We start from the raw sequence: 20,205 nt of genomic DNA, 5'->3' as shown, positions 1-20,205 counted from the left end.
TACAACTAGCACAGAGCTCACTAAAATGGCGGCTCCCTGCCGGGCGCCGGCTCCCTGACGTCATCACACTGCGCGACCGCCCCTCGCGCCCCACGTGCGAGTAGAGCCGACTGGCGGATGGTGGAGGGTCAGGCCGGGGACGTGCCCTGTTCTTCCGCGGCGCAAGATGGCGCTGCCTTTTGCACGTTCGCTTTGTCTGTGCCGCTGCGGGGCCAAACGATTGGGGGTTGCTGCCGCGGAAGCCCGCAGAGGTAGGATTATCTCCTTCTACTCTTTTACCTCCAGAATGGTTTCCGTCTGTGATTCCCGGAGCCCACTCCGGTCATCTCCCCTTCCCCATCTGCTTTGGTTTGGGATGCCAAACCTGGGACAGTATCTGGTTTCTTTAAAATCCAGGGCTTCTCCATGCCCAGCTTTTCGGCTCCTTGGGCTGCCCATACTAAAGCGCCCCCACTCCCTTGCCCGCTTGATACTCTTCCTCTTCCCTGTTTCTTCGTGATCTCTTGGGCTGCGTGCTTCAGATCGGAACGTGTATCTGTCACTAGTTCAAGGGTTCTAGCCCCTGTCATCATCTAGTCTCTTTGCTCTGCCTGCAGGCGTCAGTTTCAAACTGGAAGAAAAAACCGCGCACAGCAGCCTGGCACTCTTCAAAGGTGACACAGGTGTCAAATATGGCATGGTGGGATTGGAGCCCACCGTATTGGCCCCGAATGTGGAGCGCTTCCGGGAGTGGGCGGTGGTGCTGGCAGACACAGTGGTCACCAGTGGCAGACACTACTGGGAGGTGACAGTGAAGCGCTCCCAGCAATTCCGGATAGGAGTAGCAGATGTGGACATCTCGCGGGACAGCTGCATCGGTGTTGACGATCGTTCCTGGGTGTTCGCCTATGCCCAGCGCAAGTGGCACACCATGTTGGCCAACGAAAAAGCCCCTATTGAGGGCATCGGGCATCCTGAGAAGGTGGGGCTGCTGCTGGAGTATGAGGCGCAGAAGTTGAGCCTGGTGGATGTGAGCCGGATCGCTGTGGTCCACACGCTACAGACAGATTTCCGGGGTCCGGTGGTGCCTGCCTTTGCCCTTTGGGATGGAGAACTGCTGACCCACTCAGGGCTTAAGGTGCCTGAGGGCCTCTAGTATGTCCATCACTGGAGTCCCTAATCACACTCTTGGCCAGCCTCCTGCTCAAAATGTCTGAAATCTTTTAACTTTGCCTCAATCTCTAGCTCCCACAATTCAGTGTCGGGTCCTCTGTGCAATATCTTAGTAATCATCCTCTCCCCTACCCTCTGAAAGCTAGACATACAGCCTCCCTCTCCCTTCCCCCAAACTACTGCCAATTTTTCTAGGCTACCATGAATGTACTTTCCCTGACTTGTTTACTTTAGTCCCTTTGCCTCCCTGTGCCCAGGCCTTTCTCAGACTATTGAGTCCCGGAGTCTTACCTCCCAGCTTTGTTTGAATTTATTCATCACTGTGATACCGATCCCTCCCTTTGATCACTGTAACTTCTGTGTGTCTTTGGGCTCTATCGAATCTCTCCAGAGTAAATCTACCTCTGGCTGGAGGAGTGGTGCAGTCAATGACTTGGCCCTTTCTCTACAGCATATAGAATCTGGGCGCTGGCTCCCTTAGGAAGTGCTTTACTGTGTCAGAGTGAGACCAGAGCCTTCCTTAGCCAGGACTCAGCCCCACAGAGCTGCAGCTACCCTCACTCTGAGTCCATCCACCGTAATCTGCACACCTCTGACACCTGGTCAACCCATTATAATCATTGGGCCAGTTATAACCATGACCAAAGAGGAAGAGACGCTTGGAGGATATCAGGGGATTAGTGCTAGACACTTTATTCTTGAGAAGTTCCATCTTCATTTCTGCTACATTTGGAACTTCCAGAGGGAGGAAGGAGACCTAAGCTCTCGCACAATACATTTTTGGGCCTGCTCAGACCCAAGCCCTCACCCCCACCACCACCTTGGTAGCAGAATATACTTAACCTAAAGCAGTGTTAGAGGCTGAGGAAAACCTGGTGGGGTGAGTATGTATGTGAAATATGTATTGTTCGGGCTGTCTGACCCTGTGGTTCCATCTTATTCTACCTTTACGACGGTGATACAACTGAATGCTCCCAGGGGATAAAGAGAAGGACTGGGTTTAGCAAAAATAATCATTTGTGTAATTAAAGTTTATTTGAGCACAAAATACTTTCTCTGTCTATAAAATTTCTGTTTCCTGGCCAAGGGGGGCAGACCTCTCCAGACAACTAAAGCCAGGTGCATAGCTCGCCCTCCTTCCTCTGTGGCTGTATAATGTGCATGGTGGCTAGAGCCCCTTTATCAAAGTATCTCTCTCTCATGATGGTTCAGGGAGAGGAAGAGGGGACCTGGGTGAAGACCTGGGAAGGTTTTGAGTGGGCCAGGCAATTAGGCTATACCTTGAAGAAGCCCACGATCTCCATGGATAGCTCTACTGCAGGTGTCCACTGAGGCACTTCTCTATACTCTTTGCCCAGGGATTGGGGTATTTTGACTCTCACAGAAAGCAATGGCCTAAGTCTTGGTCCCCACTGAAGCAGTGCAGCTCTCTGTAGCATGTTTGGTGGTTATGGGTTAAATGTGCGACCAGCTCTTGCTTTGTCTTGAGCAGGGACCGTGCGTGCTCCATGCTTACACCATGCTCTCTAAGTTCTCTTTGGACAGAGCCTCATCTGCTGCTTCAGCCTGAGTGTCAAGTGGTGTATAGGAGACCTGGTAATCTTGAAGCAGTTTCACTACCTCCAGATGATTGAATTGCACAGCATCATCCAGGGGAATGTTGCCCCACCTGAGAGGAACAAAGAGCATGATCAGGCAAAGAAGATACAGAGAGTGCCCGGGTTCTATCCATAACTGGTGGCTGAAGGGCAGTCATGGAAAAGCTGCTGCCCAGCTCCTAACCTCGCTTTTAGCTTAATCCTCACCTGTCCTTGACAAAAGGATTCACTTTGCAAGCCTCAAGCAGGAATTTAACAACTTCGGTGTGACCTAGGAATATGGGCAGAAAGAAAATGAGAAGTTACAGATCCTGAACCTTTTGGTATTAACATTGGTAGAGACCCTTGGCAGCTGGAGTTCTGAACAATGGAGGGAATAAAGCCTCTTCCCATGTTGCTCCCTGTAACACCCAATACTAGTCAGCCTGCAAACTGAAGGCCATCTGGACAAACTAGTGGCCGTCCCTGTAACCTTGAGGGCATACCCAGTGGGCGGTACTCTTGGTAGAAAAGGGAGGCTCTTACAATCTGCTTCCCCTCTTATTTAACCTTCAGATACCTTCAGCTGCAGCAACGTGCAGGGCAGTGCGGGAGTCATAGTCTTTCTGTTCCATGTCCATGGCTGACAAGGCAAACCTGAGGGCAGTGGAAAGCAGCTAGAGTAACCCAGATCAGCCTAGAATCACTCCTGTCCTTTCTGAAGTGGGGTCAGACTGGATGGTTCCAGAGCTTGTGCCAAGATCTGTAGACCTCGCACAATCTGTGCTCTCTACCCAGATGAGACTGTTACTCCTACATCAATGTGATGATTCCAGAAACATCACTGCTTACCTGTGGTAGGTGTTCAGTACATACTTGCTGATGTTGGTAATCCATTTGAGGTTGGGTCCTTACCTACCTCCTACGACTGCTCTTAACACCCAGGTTAATCGTAACAGTGGCTACCATTAATTAAAATCTTATCACATGGCAGGCACTGTACTTTAAAAAAAATTAAATCTCATTGAAATGCAGTATGCACCCACTTTATCTGACTAAAGCTGAAGCACTTAACTATTTTGTTATGTTGTCTCATGAGATTTCTGACCAGGAATATTTTATTGTGTTTATTTGGACACAGCAGAAGTACCTTCGAAGAGCTGAGACATCTCCACTATAAGCAGCAAATAACAGGTTCACCACAGTCTTGTTCTGGAAAACAAATCATACCCACCTGAGATTAACTGTGACTTTGAACCCACCCATGCCCAACTCTGCCCCATGACCCTCCTCCATGGATGCTTAGCCAAGGGTATTGCTGAAGTGTTACGGAATGTGCTATTCTAAATATTCTTACAAGCCACTTGGGGTTTTCCTTACCCTAACCTCTCCCCCTTCACGCCGTGGGTCTAACTTCCGAGCACAGTGTCTCAGGTTGTCATAGTTGTGGAAATTGAAGAGAGACACCAGCTTCTAGAATTGTAAGCCAAAGAAATTACTTACTCCTTGCACTTAGTAGGAGCTAAAAATTGCTTTATTTACTCATTAAAAAATATTTAGTATTATATGCAAAGTAACTCACCTGGCAGAAGTTGATGCCCCTATAGCTGTTCCCGAGCTTGTCCAGTGGAGGTGACAGACACATCATTCCCATGACATTAGGTACCACCAGTAAGATGGCTCCTGACACAGCTGACTTGGCTGGCAGGCCCACCTTGGGGACAGAGTTGAAACTGAGGATGAGCTAGAGGTGGCCCACGTCTGGGTTAACAAGTTAGGCTACCTCAAGTGACCGCATGGGCAAGGCCACAGCCATCCCAACCTTTTGGCTTGTTAGCTAGCTGCTTTTCTTACTCCTGTCCTCCCCTACCCTCCTGAAACTCATGGCTCCAGTAAGGAAATATTTACTGAGTATTTCCTCTATATGCCTGATACTAGGACAAAGCCTCTTATTTCACTTACATTCTGGTGATAGGAGATAGACAGTATGCAGGTAAACAAACAGATAAAAATAAGCATGGATTATGATAACAGAGGAAAAGAGGTAGGGTGCTGTGACAGAGAATGAAGTGGGAAGGGGCCCACTTGAGATAGGGTGGTCAGAAAAGCCTCTCTTTGGAAGTGATATCTAAACTAAAACCTAGAGAAGAGGGTGCCAACCATGGGAAGGGCGGCAGAAAAGCAAGCGGTTCGGAAGCTGCAACATTGTGTGCTTGTGTTTGAGGGACCTGATGTGTTTGACAAACTCCCCTAAGGATTCTCAGCCTAGTAGCCTGGAAGTTAGTGAATGAGACGGCAGGAACAAGCTTCCACCTCTCCACCTTCAGAGACTGGCCTCTCTGCTTTGTTCTGGGCTTGTGGGAAGTGAATGGCGCTGCGGAACTCACATGGAAGGCAAACTGGCCTGAGAAGTCGTACATGCCGCAGGAATGCATAAGGCTGAGGGTGTTGCGTACTGCTTCAGCGCTCAGCACGCTCTCGCCTGTGATGGGGCAGATCCCACCATTGGCCAGGGTGGCGGCTACGACACTGCCTGATTCACAGGTCACCTCCACGGAGCACAGCTATGGAGACACGGCAGAGATGAGAGGGAGGGGTGGACCTGAACACTGCTCTTGGGCGTGGAGCAATGTTGGCATCCAGATCTTTCAACAAGTTCCCCCGGTGTTTCTGAAGGACACCAGAACCACGGGAAAGGAGAAACCCTCTGAGTCAGAGCAAGGAGTGCAGTCTGTCCTTGTTCCCTTGGCCCCAGCTCAACAGCAGTGTTTGCTTACCTGGAAGTAAAGATCAAGGGCAGCCATCATGTCCACCCCCTTAGGAAAGCACTGCAAAGAACAACAGGGGAGAGCATTTCTCTTCAGGCCATCAGCAGTCCCCCTTCACACTACCAGGGGCTCAGCCAACATCCCAACCCCGACTGCCCTTCTCCCAGCCGCAGAATCCCCAGGGACTTTCTGCAGCCCCTCCCAGTTACCTTCTTTTCCTTTAGATAATAGCCGATGGCATAATTCCGATCCCCTGTTTCCTTCTCTGACTGGAATCTGAAGCAAACACTCAATTTAGTACTTGACGTTTGAGGGGTGGGTGTGAGAAGGGGAAAAAAATACCTTCCCTGAGAGACAGAACTAGATCACACATGTTAAACTAAATCAGCCCCTTTGTAAATTTTCAGTAATACTGGAGGAAACTTCTGAACCTGAGCAAGCATTAGGAAGAGCTTTATTATAAAGCACGAAACAAAATACCCCAAATCGTCTAGTCATCTAGTCTAGGAAAATGGTTTTTGGCTTTGAGAGGCTTGGCAAGAAACCCTCACACCGCCTTGATCATTAAGTACTAAGCAGAAATGAAGTAAATTCTTTTACAAAGTAAATGTCAATGAAGGGGCTCAGAGGAAGCTGGGAGGCCAAAGTTCCCCTGGGATTTCTTCCTCCTAAAATTCTACCATCCCCCTCCTCCATCATACACACACACACACACACACACACACACACACACACACACCACAATACATTCGGCCAGTCCTGTGTCCAGGGCCTTACGTGGCATTGCTGAAACCCATGTATTCATTCCCAGCCATTTTGTTCAGATACTGCAACACCTAGAAGAGAAAAGGGGGCATGGAAGACACCATGTGAATGAGGAACCCTGATAAACACATGAGGCTGTTCAACTCTAATGAACTCCTCAGTCTTTCTCCAAGCAGGGACTTCAAGAGGCTTTCCTCTCTGAGGCCAGCAGATTCCCACACCTCTGGAAATAAGGCTTCTAGTATGGGCTGGTACAATATCAAAGGGGATAGAGCCAGGCACTGGGGTGGCAGCGCAAGATAACTAACATGCCATGGAGAAAAGCAGCCAGGGGCTGAGTAGCAAGGAAACTTACAAAATCAAACTTCTCTGCTTTGTTACAGTCCATCTACAAAGAAAAAGAGAGAGACCAGTATTCCAAGCCTGGGAGGATGACAGGGGAGGGTCGAGGATGACAGGGGAGGGTCGAGGATGACAGGGGAGGGTCGAGGATGACAGGGGAGGGTCGAGGATGACAGGGGAGGGTCGAGGATGACAGGGGAGGGTCAGAAGAACCTAGTAGTTAAGTGTTAGACTGGTTCCTACTAGGAATGTGTTACATTTTACTTTTTCCTTTCTTTCTTTTTTTACAACTGAGACTTTTTGTATCCCTGCATATCAAGTGACCTTAAAAACCAAACCATTTCGATTTTATCAAGTAATGAATACACATAACCGCACCCCCATCTATGAGCCTCACTCATGCCTGAGTTTCAGTCCCATTTCCATTCTCAATCCCAACCCTCATCCCCGACTCCCACTTTCATTTTCCTGATTCTAATCCTGTCCCCAACTCCCACCCCTATTCCTGATCCCCATCTCCATTCCTTATACTCCAGGTTGGAGCCTTAATCTATCCTTTCCCTGACTCCCATGGTTGTCTCCAAGACTGGAGTGTGTGACAGGAATGGGATGAAGATGTGCGTTGCATATATTATAATACTCAATTATATTGATAACTGAAATAAAGCTAAGAGTCAAGTCCAACAGGGCCTGTGTGCCTGTGTAGATGGGAATGGGACGAGGCAGGTTGTAGACAGAGCTATCCCAGAGCAAGAGGAGGGCCTGAACCTGGTCACCCTGCACCCCCATTACTTTTTTTTATTTGGGGGAGGGGAACAGGACTTTATTGGGGAACGGTGTGTACTTCCAGGACTTTTTCCAAGTCAAGTTGTCCTTTCAGTCTTAGTTGTGGAGGGCGCACCTCAGCTCCAGGTCCAGTTGCCGTTGTTAGTTGCAGGGGGTGCAGCCCACCATCCAGGGGGTGCAGCCCACCATCCCTTGCGGGAGTCGAACTGGCAACTTTGTGGTTGAGAGCCCGTGCTCCAACCAAGCCATCTGGCACTGGCCCATACAGGAATCGAACCGGCAGCCTTCGGCATTAGGAGCACGGAGCTCCAACCACCTGAGCCACCGGCCCGGCTCCCATTACTTCTTGTACTTGTCAACTATAGTGTCAACACTACAGGAACTCTGACACCTAAGTCCCTGGGGGGAGGGCTCCTAACACCACCTTCCCCAGGAGGGGCTGTGATTGGCTCCAGAGTACTGCTGCCCACATTACTCTTAGGTTCTTGCTCAAGCCCTGGGAGACCTACAGCTGACAAGTCAGCCTGACACCCTTGCTCAAGGCCAACTCACAGTTCCAGGTGACGTGAATAGCTGCCCTGGCCTGGCCATTCACCCTTCCTTCCGTGTCTCTTACCCAGCAGTGGCCAATCAGCGCCTAATAGTGCTGTCCTCCCCTTGTGTCTGGCATTTGGCCCTTGGTCCTAGGAAGGGGTCAGGACCTGCTCACTTCTCTATGGACGAGGAAGCTCTGGGCTCCAGACTCATGGGTGGGGGCAAGGGCACAGTTCCTTTTACTGATATCCTCAGTATAATATGTGTCCTCACTGCCTCCTGGGGAACCCTCAAAGGAATGAAGGCCCCTCCAGTCTCCCTGGAGAACTAGGAAGATATGAGGGCTATAGGAACAGGAGGTTTAGAGAGGGCTCGGGTGACACTGACCTTGATCAGGCTGCTCACCACAATGGCACCAGCGTTGACCATGGGGTTGTGGGGGATTCCTGGGGAAACACAACCCCCCAGTCTGATCAGCCACGGAGCAAAACCTCACTGACAGCCTGCCCACTCTGCAAGCTAGTCCAGAAAGAGTTCTTTGCTGGGAGGATGGAATGACAGCGCTCATCAGGAAGGGCAAAGAATAAACAAATAAAAATGGCTGGGGGGGGGTGTGGGGACAAGAAGGGGGCACCTACGAGTCTGGTTTGAGTCCTTAGTGCTCACCTTCCTCATTGAGGGAGAGCTTGTTGTAGCGCAGACCGCTGGGCTCCTTGCCCACGAACTTGTGCACATAGTCAGTGCCCAGGGTGCTTATAGAGATGGCATAGGTGAGGGGCTTCACACAGGACTGCAGGCAGAAGGGGATCTTGGTGTGGCCCACAGAGTGCCTGGAGGCAGACAGGTGCCATGAGAGGTTGTCCTATGTTCTGCACCCGTGCCCTGCCTCCCCTTCCTCTTGCTCACCGCTGACCATCCACAGTGCACAGGGAGACGCCCCACAGGTCTGGATCTGACTTGGCCAGCTGAGGGATGTAGGCTGCCACCTGGTCATGAGTGGGTAGAGAAAACAGAGACAGAATGGAGATATGGATGTGGAGAAGGGGAACAGAGCTGAGCTTCCAGGTCAGGAGAATCTTTTAGATAAAAGCTAAATTTTTTTTTTTTTTCTGCAGGGCAACACGGTTCCCTCTTGCCTGTTGTTCCCAGAGACACCCAGGCCTTAAATCCTAGAAGGCCTTATCTTTCTGCGTCTCCATTCCTATAGAGATAGCAATAAAGCCCATAGAAGGTAAAAAGAAAATTTGGGGGTCAGCTTCCCTTTTTGGTTCTTAGGCTCAATTACTCTATGGGTCTTTTTCAAAGTTCTATTGAATCCTTATGCCAAATGTCCCCATAAAAACCTTGGATTCCCTCACCTGCACTAGAAATCACATGTATAGAAATACATAAAGCCCTTGTCCCCATTTTTAGAGGTTCTGCTTCTCATCTCTCGTCCATTGGATTCCCAGCCCCGGGAAATCTCCAAGAAGCAAGGTGTGTCTGGCCCAGAACCCTTGCCCCTCCCTTAGCCCCCTGGCCCTCACTTTGCCTCCGGAGAGCTCTTTGGCATCTTCAAAGATGCGATCCACATGGTCCGTGAACTCCTCAAAATCAGGAATGACAAACTTCTTTCGGAATGCCTGGGTCAGGAGCACAATGTTGCTGCTCACACACCTGGATCCCAGACATGATTGGGTTAGGGAGCTGGAGAGATGCAGCTGGGACTCACTCTAGAGCCATGGAATTGGGGGATAAAGAAGGTGTCAGCGGTCATCGGGTTTGGGACCAACAGCGGTCCTGCCAAACCTTTGGCACGTCACTTTATCTTTCTGGGTCTTAAGTTTCTTTGCCTCTAAAATAAGGGATTGTAATAATGTGGAATGATATCCCAAGAAAAAGAAACACCCGAATAATATGTATAGTAGATCACTTATATATTAAAAATCCTAACTCATATATTTACCTTTATTCCTACGTATGTAAATGCACAGGACATTATCTAAAAGATGCCCAGTAATCTGTTAACTATGTTTATTTCTGGGAAAAAGGACTGGGATTGTGGAGAGAGGGAAAGCAGAACATGTATTTCTATATTGTTTGAAGTTTTATACTAAGTATATGCATATTCATGTGTTTCTTGTGTAGTAATAACATTAAAAGAGGGGTTGAACTATCCAACCCCCAACATCCCTCCCTGCTGTTATAGTTTATGTCCAAGAACAGTTTTGAGATCGGTGCCCTTGTTCCTGGGGCCCTCACTTTCGGAAGAGATCTCGGTCCAAGAGGCCACCACTGCTGGACTCTCGCACCATGCGGCGCATCTGGCTCATGCAGTCCCGGAGCCGGGGATCTGATGTCTGCAGTCCAGTGGCCTTCAGTGCCTTCAGGGGAAAGAAGATGCTGGTAAGGTCAGCTGCAAGGACAGTAGTCCAATCCTAATAATCTTTCCCAATGGTTAACAATGAGCTCAACCCCAACTATTGCAATAGGTGGGACAAACGGATTTGCAGACTAAGAAAGGAGGGGATAGAGCAGCTTTGAGGATAACACGGGGTTCCCTACCCTTTTTCATCAAGGCAGCTGGTTTCTGAACCACTTGGTCAAAGTCTCAAATCAAGAAAATGGGTTGAGTCAGAATGTTTAATTTTCCCACCAGCCTTGGCATCTACTATTTTTCATCTGCATGAAGCAGTCCCTTAGCTGCCATGCACTTGTCCTACCCTCCTTTTCCCCACTTTCCAGAGATGCTAAGGTATTAGCGTTCTGAGCAGGTAGAGAGGAACTTACAGTAGTGAACTTGTGGAGAGGGATTCGTTCCTGTCCCTCAGCAATAGTGTAGAAGAGCAGATCACCCAAGCGGGACAGCATGCCACTCTCTGACGAATCACTGTTTCAGGGCAGAGATAGGGGAGGAGGACAGGAACCTGAGAACTGTTCTTTGCTGTTCCTCCTGGAACATGGGCTTATAAGTAGGTAGGTGTCCTCGTTCTCGGCCTCCTCCCTGAGCTGTCTGATCTATCCCTAAAATTCCAACTTTCACATCTGTCCTGAGAAGACTTAAAATGTACTCTCTAGCTTTCTTTTGTTCCTGACCTTTATTTCTAGCTGCCTTCTAGACACTTCCAATTCTAGATGTCCCAAAGATACCACAAACTCAACATGTCCAAACCTGAGGTCATCTCACCTCCTCAGTTCCTCCTTTTGTGTTTCCCATCTGGGTTAATAGTTTTACCACTCATCGAGGTGCCAAGTTGGAAACATGGAACCATTTAGATAATTCCCACAGCTTACATCTATGATCAGTTGATAACCAACATTGGATGAATCTGTCTCCATAATGTCTCTCAAATCCACCCTCTTTTCTCCTCTATGCCAGCATGGTATAGAAAAAAAACACAGTTTGCCCATTAATAGCTGTGTGATCTTAATATGGATAATAATGTTATTTAATACTGCTGAACCTGCTTTCTCATCTGTAAAATACGGGGAGTAATGTCTGCTTCACATGGGTGATGTGAGGCTTCATTAAAATAATATTCCATGAAAAAGTGTCTTTCACAAAGTAAATCTCAGTAAATCATGCTTCCTTATCATCAGCTCCTTACTGTCTGTTACCTAATTGTACCACACTCTTGATTTCCAAGCCATCTTCCACAATGAGCCAGTTATCTTTCTAAAACTCAAATATCATTTCTCTACTCAAAAACCTTTGATAATTCCCTAAGTGCTTACAAAATAAGTTCTTATTTCTTACTGTGGCATTCAAGGCTCTTTAGAACCTGCCAGCATTCCTTTCGTATTCTCCACCATGTGCCTACACCACAGTTATGCCAGGTAATAGGTGGCTCCCAGAATGGGCCAGGCACTGTCGGGCTTCCTGGTGGTGCTTATGCTGCAACTTCTGCACGGAATAACCTTTTCCTCCTTCACCTGGCACAGTCCTGCTCATCCTTCAAGGTCCAGATCAAACATTTCTAACTAACTCTGTAAAGGCTTCCTCAAACCTCCAGATTTTGCTTGTGCTGCTGGTATGAAACAACACACTATCTTATGGACAGAGGATCTCCCTTGCCCACTGTTACCTCTTTGTGTTTTATGTATCTTTGTCTTCCTAGCATTGAGCAAAGTCCCTGGCACACAGTGGATCTTCAATAAAGAATTACAAAGTTACATTTCTAGGAAGTTCACTGCTTCCCAAATTCTCCCTTGTGCTGGCTTACAGCACCTAAAATTCCAGTTAATTAAGACTTCTTGGTCTTCAAGCGTTCTCCTGATAATATGTTATCAGATTTAGAGGAATTGTTTTATCAGATCATTCCAAATATGAGAGCTATTTGAAATTAAGACCCTTCAAAACCCTCTGACCCAACAATTTGCCTTCCAGGTATTTATCCTATAGGTGTACTCACATACCTATAAAGTAACATATTCACTGCATTGTTAGTAAGACTGGAAACTACCTAAACGTGCATCAACAGGGAACTGGTTAGGTAAATGATAGTATTAATATATTCATATAATAGAATTATTATGCAATGTAAAAATAAGAATTGAGCATTGATATTGAATGATCTTTAAAAATGTAATATTAACTAAAAGAAGCAAGCTATAGAACACTGTTTATAATATGGTACTATTTATGTTATATATATTTGCTTTTCCAGACACAAAATATTTCTGGAAGACTGATTTATCTCCTAGGGAGATGAAAGAGGTGCTGAGCAAAAGGACTGGGAGGCATTATTTCCCACTATATATCTTTTTGCATATTTTGAATTTTGAACCATATGAATATGCATATATTATCTATTGAATATATTAGGTTGGTACAAAAGTAATTGCAGTTTAAAAGATTAAAAATAATTGCAAAAACCGCAATTACTTTTGCACCAACCTAAAATATAAATATGAATATATTATCTGTTGAAACAATGCATTAAAAAATAAAATGCCTCTTAAGAAGCTTGGCACAGGTTACGGGTGTGTGTGTGTGTGTGTGTGTGTGTGTGTGTGTGTGCTTTGGTCTAAGGAGGAATACCAGGAGAGGGGGCAGTTTTCCTGTTTCTGAGAAAATCCAATTGTCACAATGAGCTTCGTGCCTATAGGGAAGTGAGGATCCATGCGGTGGCAGAGGAAGGGAGGAAAAAGATATCTGAGGAATAACTCAAGAAGAAAAATAGTTAGGAACACTTTGAGGGCAGATCTTTCTGCCCAGAAGCTGAAGGAAGACAGGAAATAATACCACACCACTAAAGGTATTGCAAACCTTAAAAAATTTGCATACCGTTTGACCCAGATATGGAATGATCTGCAAAATAATGTTGAGGGGAAAAAAGCAAAGTGCAGAGCAATATGTATAGTATGATACCATTTATATTAAAAAAGGGAAAATAATGTCAACATGTATTTACTGATATATGCAAAAAATATCTCTAGAAGGTTATACAAAACATGAGGCATGATAAAAAAATACAGTGAATATTTAAATTCAAAAAATTATTAACAGTAAGACATATTGCCATTAATCATCCTCAAAATACCACCCCACACACTTCGAACACACTTATCCCATCGTTCTTGCCACTTTCTGAAGCAGTTCTGAAGTCCTCTTTCGTGTCTTTAGTGGCTGCCTCCATGTCCTAAATCGATTCAAAATGTTTTCCTTTCATGGTCATTTTGACTTTGGGGAAGAGCCAGAAGTCGCACAGAGCTAGATCCGTGAATGAGGACACACTGTAATGTTTTTACTTGACAGACATTGCCGTATACCAGAAATGATGTGTGATATGGAGCGTTGTCATGATGCAGGATGATTTATTGCACACTTTAAAACACACCTTTTCTCAATTGTAGCTCACACCCAACTGACTGCACTGAACAAGTTGAAACTTGTCACACACTGTTACTAAGGTTTGATGTGCCGCTTCCCGTATTGAAGATCCCTGCCTTTCTGTCGGATGGTACTCGGCAGCAGCATTCACTGTATTTTGTGATCACAATGGAAAGGCTCCATGTCATCGCTTCTGGTACAGCAATTTCTGTCAAATAAAAACATCACAGTGTATCCTCGTCCACCTTATTCACTGGATCTGGCACTGTGCGACTTTTGACTCTTCCCCAAAGTCAAAATGACCATGAAAGGAAGTTTTGAATCATTTCAGGACATTGAGGCAGCCATGACAGCACAACTAAAGACACTCACAGAAGAGGACTTCTAGAACTGCTTCAGAAAGTGGCAAGAACGATGGGATAAGTGTGTTCGAAGCGAGGGGGAGTATTTTGAGGGGGATTAATGGCAATGTGTCTTTTACTATAATAAACTTTTTAAAATGTAAACATTCACTGTATTGTCTGATCACAGCTCGTTTCGGTGACATATGTCTCTGAAGAACAAAATTTCCTAGTCATTTACTCTGAGAAATAATTGAACAAGTGCACAAAATATGTAGTAACTAAATTGAAGATTGGTTAATTAAGTTACGATACCTCACACAATGGAATCTTAAAATGGCAAAACAGCAGCCATTAAAATGACAATATCATACATACACATTCAGTATTCAAAACTGTTGATAAATGGACAAGATAGGATACCAAAAAATATGAATGCTATGATCCTATTTTTGTTAAATTTTGTATACTGGGGGGTGCCAAAAAAAGTACACATCTTAAGAGATGTTATCTATGTTATTACTTTTCGAAGTTGAATTGCATTATGGTAGTAATGTGTAGTATGACGTTTGCTCAAAAGATGGCGTTAATCAAATGAATGCTAGCGGCATTCATTGTATTACAATTTTAATACAGTTTTTTCTTTCTTAAAATGTGTATACTTTTTTTTGGCACCCTCTGTATATATATACAGAATATATATGGATATATATCACAAAATTAACTGGTTACCTCTAATACTGGGATCTTTATTTTCTTCTTGATACTCTTTTATAATCAGAAATATAATAAAGCTAAATGTTAAAAACAAACAATAACCTGAATAATAGGGCATTTTCTCTTTGCTGCTCTCCTCTCCCACAACCCCAAATACAGGAACCCCTCCCTGACATGGTTTCATGCTCCCAGAGCCCATCTCCCTGCAGTGCTCTCAACTCCTTCTGCCCAAGGGAGCATCAATCCAAGGCCATGAGCATGAAGTACCTGGGAGCACAGGCAGCCATAGACAGGAAGATCAAGCTTCCTAAAAACACTACCATCACCTGACTCCACTGGATAAGGAAAGGGGGCAGGAGACTAGGGACACTTCCCCTTGCCCATCCCAATCACCCAAAATGTGAGTGTGAGGGAGGTTAAGCCTTTGTTCTATCCCACCACCATTTCTTCCATGGGAATTATTTGGGGAAAGTTGGGGGAGAGAGTAGAACAGGAGAGAGAGGGCTTATTCTTTAAAGTTTAAATGTTTCATGTCTCATTGAGAAGAGGCTCATGGAAAAGTACAGCATAATAATTATACATAAATAAATAAATAATACCTTATTGATCTGTTACCTGTCAGGACAGGGGCTCCAGTGGTGGTGAGGTAGTGCTGTGTCTGTCTGGCTACTTTAATTATGGTGTGCATGTTTTTCTGAATGCCATCAGATGTCAGTGACAGGGGAGATGGTCCATTTCCTGTTCCTGCTATGATAGAGCTGGGCTACCTGGACAGTGTCTACGTTGGCTTTTGGGAAGGCAAAATTTCCTGCTCAGTTCTGTCTCGGAGAAAATAGGCTCAGCCACCAAGTGTTCCTGGGTGGCGGGGGAGAGAGGTGCAGCCTCTAGGGCGGAATAAGAGCCCAAGGGAAAAGAACCCTTTAAATCAGGAAGCCTGAGCAGAACAAATAAGGGATCTGATTGGCTCTGGTTTGGGAAATCTGTGTCTTATGATCGCCCCCATTATCAAGATTTTCCTCATTCAACAACCAATTGGAAAACCACCCTATTGACAGATTAGGGAGCCTTAATAACGCACACACCCAACACATACGCACTCAACACACGCACGTATCTACGCACCAATAATATACGCGCATCACACATCACACGCCGAGGACACGCCGAAACACAGACACACCATACTGACAGACCCAAATACAGTAGGACTCGAGGAGGGAGGCTGTTGCATACCCACGCATCCCCTAAAATACACTCGAGGACTGGGGAGGAGAGGGAGGGTGAGGACAGGCGGTGCGCACAATCCCTGCACTCAGACACGTGCACCAAGAAACACTCCGCGCCCATATGCGTTCCCTGTTAGGTACGCACCTTGGACAGCCACCATCCGGAGGACCGACCTGCCCAAACGCCCTCCCAGGCGGACCGCACATTACCGCCCGAGCACGGCGGACCCAAATCCCCAAATCTAAAGGAAAAGGCATCGCAGGCTAGTGAGCGAGGAAAATAAGAGAGATGAGATGCGCTCCAGAGGGAATGGGACTCGGGAACCAGCGAGTGGGAATCTGTCCCCTGCCCCTGTCCCGCAAGCCTTACTGATCCTGCTGCTGCGGATGGTGACTGTGCGGCGTCTCCCTGCCCTGCGCCGCGGCCTCATTGAGGTGGTGCCGGATGCCCCCGCCAAGGAGGGGACTCCGGCTCAGGTGACCCCAGCCTCCCCTTCGGCAATGACCGCCGGCCCTGCTCAGCGCATTCTGCAGAGCCCTCATGGAGCGCATCCCCCCAGCACGTCGCCCGCTCCGCCAGAGCGCCCAGGGCGTCTGAACGGTCTTTGGAAAGAGGGGCGGAGGAATCGTCGCGGAGGCCAGGTGGGGGCGAGCTCTGTGTTGGAGAGCGAAGCCTGAGAGGTGGAGAATAGGGGCCTGGTGGGCGGGGTTGGAGCAGGAGGAGCAAAAGTGGCCCGAGCATAAGGTTCGGGCCACTATCAGGTGTACCCGAGAGCCCCTGGGCTAAGGACCGGTTAAGAGTGTATGGGTGAGGGAGGAAAACGGGGCGGAGGGCATCAAGTGCGTGGTGGAAAAAGGGCGGTGTCTGGTGTTGGGATGGACAATGCCGAAGTCCAATCATTGAGGAAGGAAAAATTTGGGGGCAGAGAAAAGTTGAGGCTATCCAATGAGAGCAAGGCGGTGGGCCGTCCTCAAATGCCTGCGGATTCCTCCGCGCTGCGGGGCGGGGGGGACGTGGGGACGGGGGGGCGGGGCCCTGCAGCCGGGCAGACGCTGAGGGCGGGAAAAGTGAGACTGGGTGGTTGCAACGCCGGGCGAGCTTCCCGAGGACACGACGGGTTTAAAACCATGGAATTCTCGGAGACAATGGAGAGCGGTGCTTCTCTACGCTCGCATAAGAGTGAGACCTTTTCAAGAGGTCTCTTAGTGACCTTTTACGTTCGAAGGCCAAAACCGGCCCTCAGTAACCCACTGAGCAATGCAGCCTTTGGCCAAACGAACGCCTAGTCTGGCACGTGGTATTGGTGAATGAGGTGTCAAATGGCCAGAAAATTTGCCGACGAGAAACAGCCCCCCTGGGAAGTTAGTGAGGTCATGAGGCTGTAGAAAGGTCAACCTGGTTGTTGCTAGGATGCCTGAGTTCTCCTTTTTATCTCTACCAATTATTTGGTGGCTGTTTAGGACTTGGGTGTTTTTTAACTTTGAGCCCTTAAACATTTTATAAACTGATAAGTACTCCCAAAATTTTAGCTATTTTAAATGCTTGCCCTGTGTTCCTTATGGGCAGAAAAGAAGTGACGCACAAAGAATTTTGAAAACTCAGCATATTCAGGAATTTTATTTGCAACTAGGAGAACATTAACCTGTATCTTCACATCGCCTAATACAGCATCTATATTTTGTAGGAACTCATGTAAATAATAGTTATTATCTAGTGCTTACGTTGTGCTTTATATAGTCTATCCCTCGTACATATAGTCTATCCCACTTTATGTAGTCTATCCCTCTTACCAGAGACCTACAAAGTAGTTATTAGTCCTATTTTAAAGAGAAAACTAAGACTCAAAAATTAGGACTTCTTTGAATAAGATAATCCAGCTAATAAGTAGTAGGGCCAGGAATCAGACCCAAGTTTCTGACCAGAAGGATTTCTCCATCATGCAACTCTTCCCAAAATTAAGTGTTGAATTGAATTATCCCAAGAAATGACCATCTCTCTAAAGGAAGCATTTTATATGGAAGCATTATGATACAGTACTGAGTTGTCCAGAGGCTGGCTTTTCATTTTTAGGTTAAAATGAGCATCAAGGATAACCGTGGGAAAATAATATCAAAGTCATACTCTGGTGTGTTCTGTGGAAAGGCAATTCTCCTTTGCCTTGGTTAGGGTTGGACTGTTTATTTAGTTTGAAACTAGATGGAGTGAGCTTTCTTTCGTTTTTCTTTGTTTGTCTCTTCTGTAGTCATTCCCTAGCTGTCCTATCTGTTCTCCTATGGGTAGGACTCTCTCTAATTCAGGGACTCCTGCTTGTTCTGGACTGCCGCAAGCAGCCCAGAACTCATGGGTTTTCCCCATGAGTTCTTTAAGAAAGTTCTGAGTTTTAATACCTTGTATAAACTTAAACCAGCATTAGTTTTTCCAAATGTAACAGGCTAATCTTATCCTTGTTTCATAGCTTTCTGAACTGTCAAGAGAAAGATGCCATATGTTAGGGGATTTCTAAACATTACCCAGTTATTTGCTTCCTTTTAATTCCTACTCCTGTTTTTTTGAATTAGCCTTAATTATAATCAGTAATGAGTTCCTCACTCTCTTTCTCCCCAGTTCTCTTGGATAATAGGAACTGGTTGGCAGTGAAGAAAATCTACCTGTAAAAGGGGAGCTTGTTTGCATAGAGAACTAGCCCCTAGCTGCGCTTTGACCTTTGGACCGATGCTTCCTTTACTACAATATTGCTGCCTTTGCATGAGGATGGAGCATGAACTGGTTACTTGGGAGACCCACAGCATTGTATAAAGTATAAGATATTCAAGAAGAACAAATTTTTCATCCCACATGGTTAAAGCTTGGCAGTGTCAGGTCCTTTTTTTTGCTTCTGATTTGAAAAGGACCCATCTAGTTAAATCTAGTACTAGCCAACTGTGACATGACCAGCTAGAAATGAGGCTTTTCGTAAGTGAAACAAAACTCTTTCATGTATCTAATAGGTTTTTAGGTCAGTCCTTGGTTGTGCCAGAGTTTTGTGGTATAGGGGGGAGAATTGCTCTTAATTAGTTTGAATCTTTAAATCAGAAGAGCCAAATTCTCTGGGGTACAAAATTGGAAACTTGATATTTGTGTTTGGAGAATGTTTACTTCTCATGATTTAGAGACTCTCATTGTTTCAACTCTTTAGACTGTAGCTAGGATGTTAATTAGTCCAAGTGAAAGACTATTTCACGTAAGTTATTTTTTTCATTAATCTTTGTTCTGCTAATGTTACTGTTGGTGCACCCTGCTTCCTGCCTTAGTTTTCCCATTTATAAAGATAATCTTCTATTTTACTGGGTAAAATGTAAGTACTGGGAGCTCTGACATAATCATCTTCCACTCATTCAACTAATATTAATATTATTAATTGGCCTACAGTGTGCCAGGCCCAGTGCTAGGGAATCCAGAAATTAAAAACCAAAAAAATGGTTTCTGACTATTGGAAGAAATGAGAAAGCCAGTGTTTAAAATTCCTAATGAAAAATGCCAAGATGAAAAGATACGCAGAAGGAAGTATAAAGTAGGGGCACCTAACTAAGCTCATGGTGAAGGGCAGCTGAGACAATGGGGGGATGCCTCAAGGAATGTTGGGTGATGGGAACCAGCTCTTAAAGGACAAGAGATGTTCGCAGGGAGGTTAATAGAAAGGTGTTCCAGACAGAGGGCTGGGCAAAAACAAATAGTATAAAAGGAACATTTGAGGGACTCGAGATCAGTTTGGTTGGAATGAAAGTTTGGTTAGGTGTGAGAATGTGTGGGACCAGTGAAGCTGAGGATATAGGTGGGGTCTGCATTATGAAGAGTTTTGAACACTGTGATAAGAATATTCAACTACATCCAGAGGCAGCTTCATAGTCAACCTTCTTTCAAAACTCTACTTCACTCAGACTCACCATCCTACTGCTTCACAAAGAAGCCCTCAATCTCCTTACACTTAATAACTCATATCTATCCCTCCAGATACTATTGAAGAGGAATCCTTCCTCCATTCTCAGGTTAATCTCTCCACTTACTTTGCTCTATTTTTCAACTTCTTTCTCTCTAATGTCTCTATCCTTCAGCATTTAAATATGCTCGTCTCTGCCATCTTAAGAAACAATCACTATATTTTGACTCTGTGTGTGTGTGTGTGATTATATTACAATAGATGTCAG

The 20,205-nt window shown here is 46.0% G+C and overlaps 2 protein-coding genes and 1 non-coding gene across 5 annotated transcripts in view; 2 read left to right on the top strand and 1 right to left on the bottom strand.

Moving 5' to 3' along the window:
- Nucleotides 1-100: 100 nt before the first annotated feature.
- Nucleotides 101-2,202, top strand: SPRYD4 (SPRY domain containing 4). Its single transcript, XM_019742345.2, has 2 exons — nt 101-251; nt 597-2,202. The coding sequence occupies exons 1-2, from the start codon at nt 167-169 to the stop codon at nt 1,133-1,135; spliced, it is 624 nt and encodes a 207-aa protein (XP_019597904.2). The 5' UTR covers nt 101-166; the 3' UTR covers nt 1,136-2,202.
- GLS2 (glutaminase 2) lies at nt 2,166-16,572 on the bottom strand. Of its 3 annotated transcripts, XM_019742339.2 has the most exons (19): nt 16,391-16,528; nt 16,166-16,262; nt 10,694-10,793; nt 10,166-10,287; nt 9,451-9,580; nt 8,831-8,910; nt 8,591-8,754; nt 8,312-8,370; nt 6,618-6,650; nt 6,275-6,333; nt 5,707-5,773; nt 5,507-5,557; nt 5,117-5,293; nt 4,312-4,443; nt 4,110-4,202; nt 3,880-3,941; nt 3,310-3,386; nt 2,958-3,021; nt 2,166-2,821 (listed from the first exon to the last, which is right to left on the bottom strand). In XM_019742339.2, exons 1-19 carry the CDS (start codon nt 16,449-16,451, stop codon nt 2,665-2,667), a joined length of 1,785 nt encoding a protein of 594 aa, XP_019597898.1. In that variant the 5' UTR covers nt 16,452-16,528; the 3' UTR covers nt 2,166-2,664. The 3 variants fall into 3 exon arrangements, with proteins under 3 accessions (XP_019597898.1, XP_019597897.1, XP_019597899.1); XM_019742338.2 differs by lacking the exon at nt 16,166-16,262 and having other exon boundaries at nt 16,391-16,572; XM_019742340.2 differs by lacking the exons at nt 16,166-16,262; nt 16,391-16,528 and adding an exon at nt 15,410-16,134.
- Nucleotides 16,528-20,205, top strand: part of LOC109452969 (uncharacterized) — a 36,097-nt gene continuing 32,419 nt past the window's right edge. The window contains exon 1 of the transcript XR_012493945.1: nt 16,528-16,662. This is a non-coding gene — a transcript (uncharacterized LOC109452969). The remainder of the gene's footprint in view (nt 16,663-20,205) is intronic.

The sequence above is a fragment of the Rhinolophus sinicus genome, linkage group LG02 (genome assembly GCF_036562045.2).
Source record: "Rhinolophus sinicus isolate RSC01 linkage group LG02, ASM3656204v1, whole genome shotgun sequence".
In the NCBI taxonomy this organism is placed as follows: Eukaryota; Metazoa; Chordata; class Mammalia; order Chiroptera; family Rhinolophidae; genus Rhinolophus; species Rhinolophus sinicus.
The sequence above is the reverse complement of the archived record's forward strand: the minus strand, read 5'-3'. Positions and strand labels throughout refer to the sequence as shown.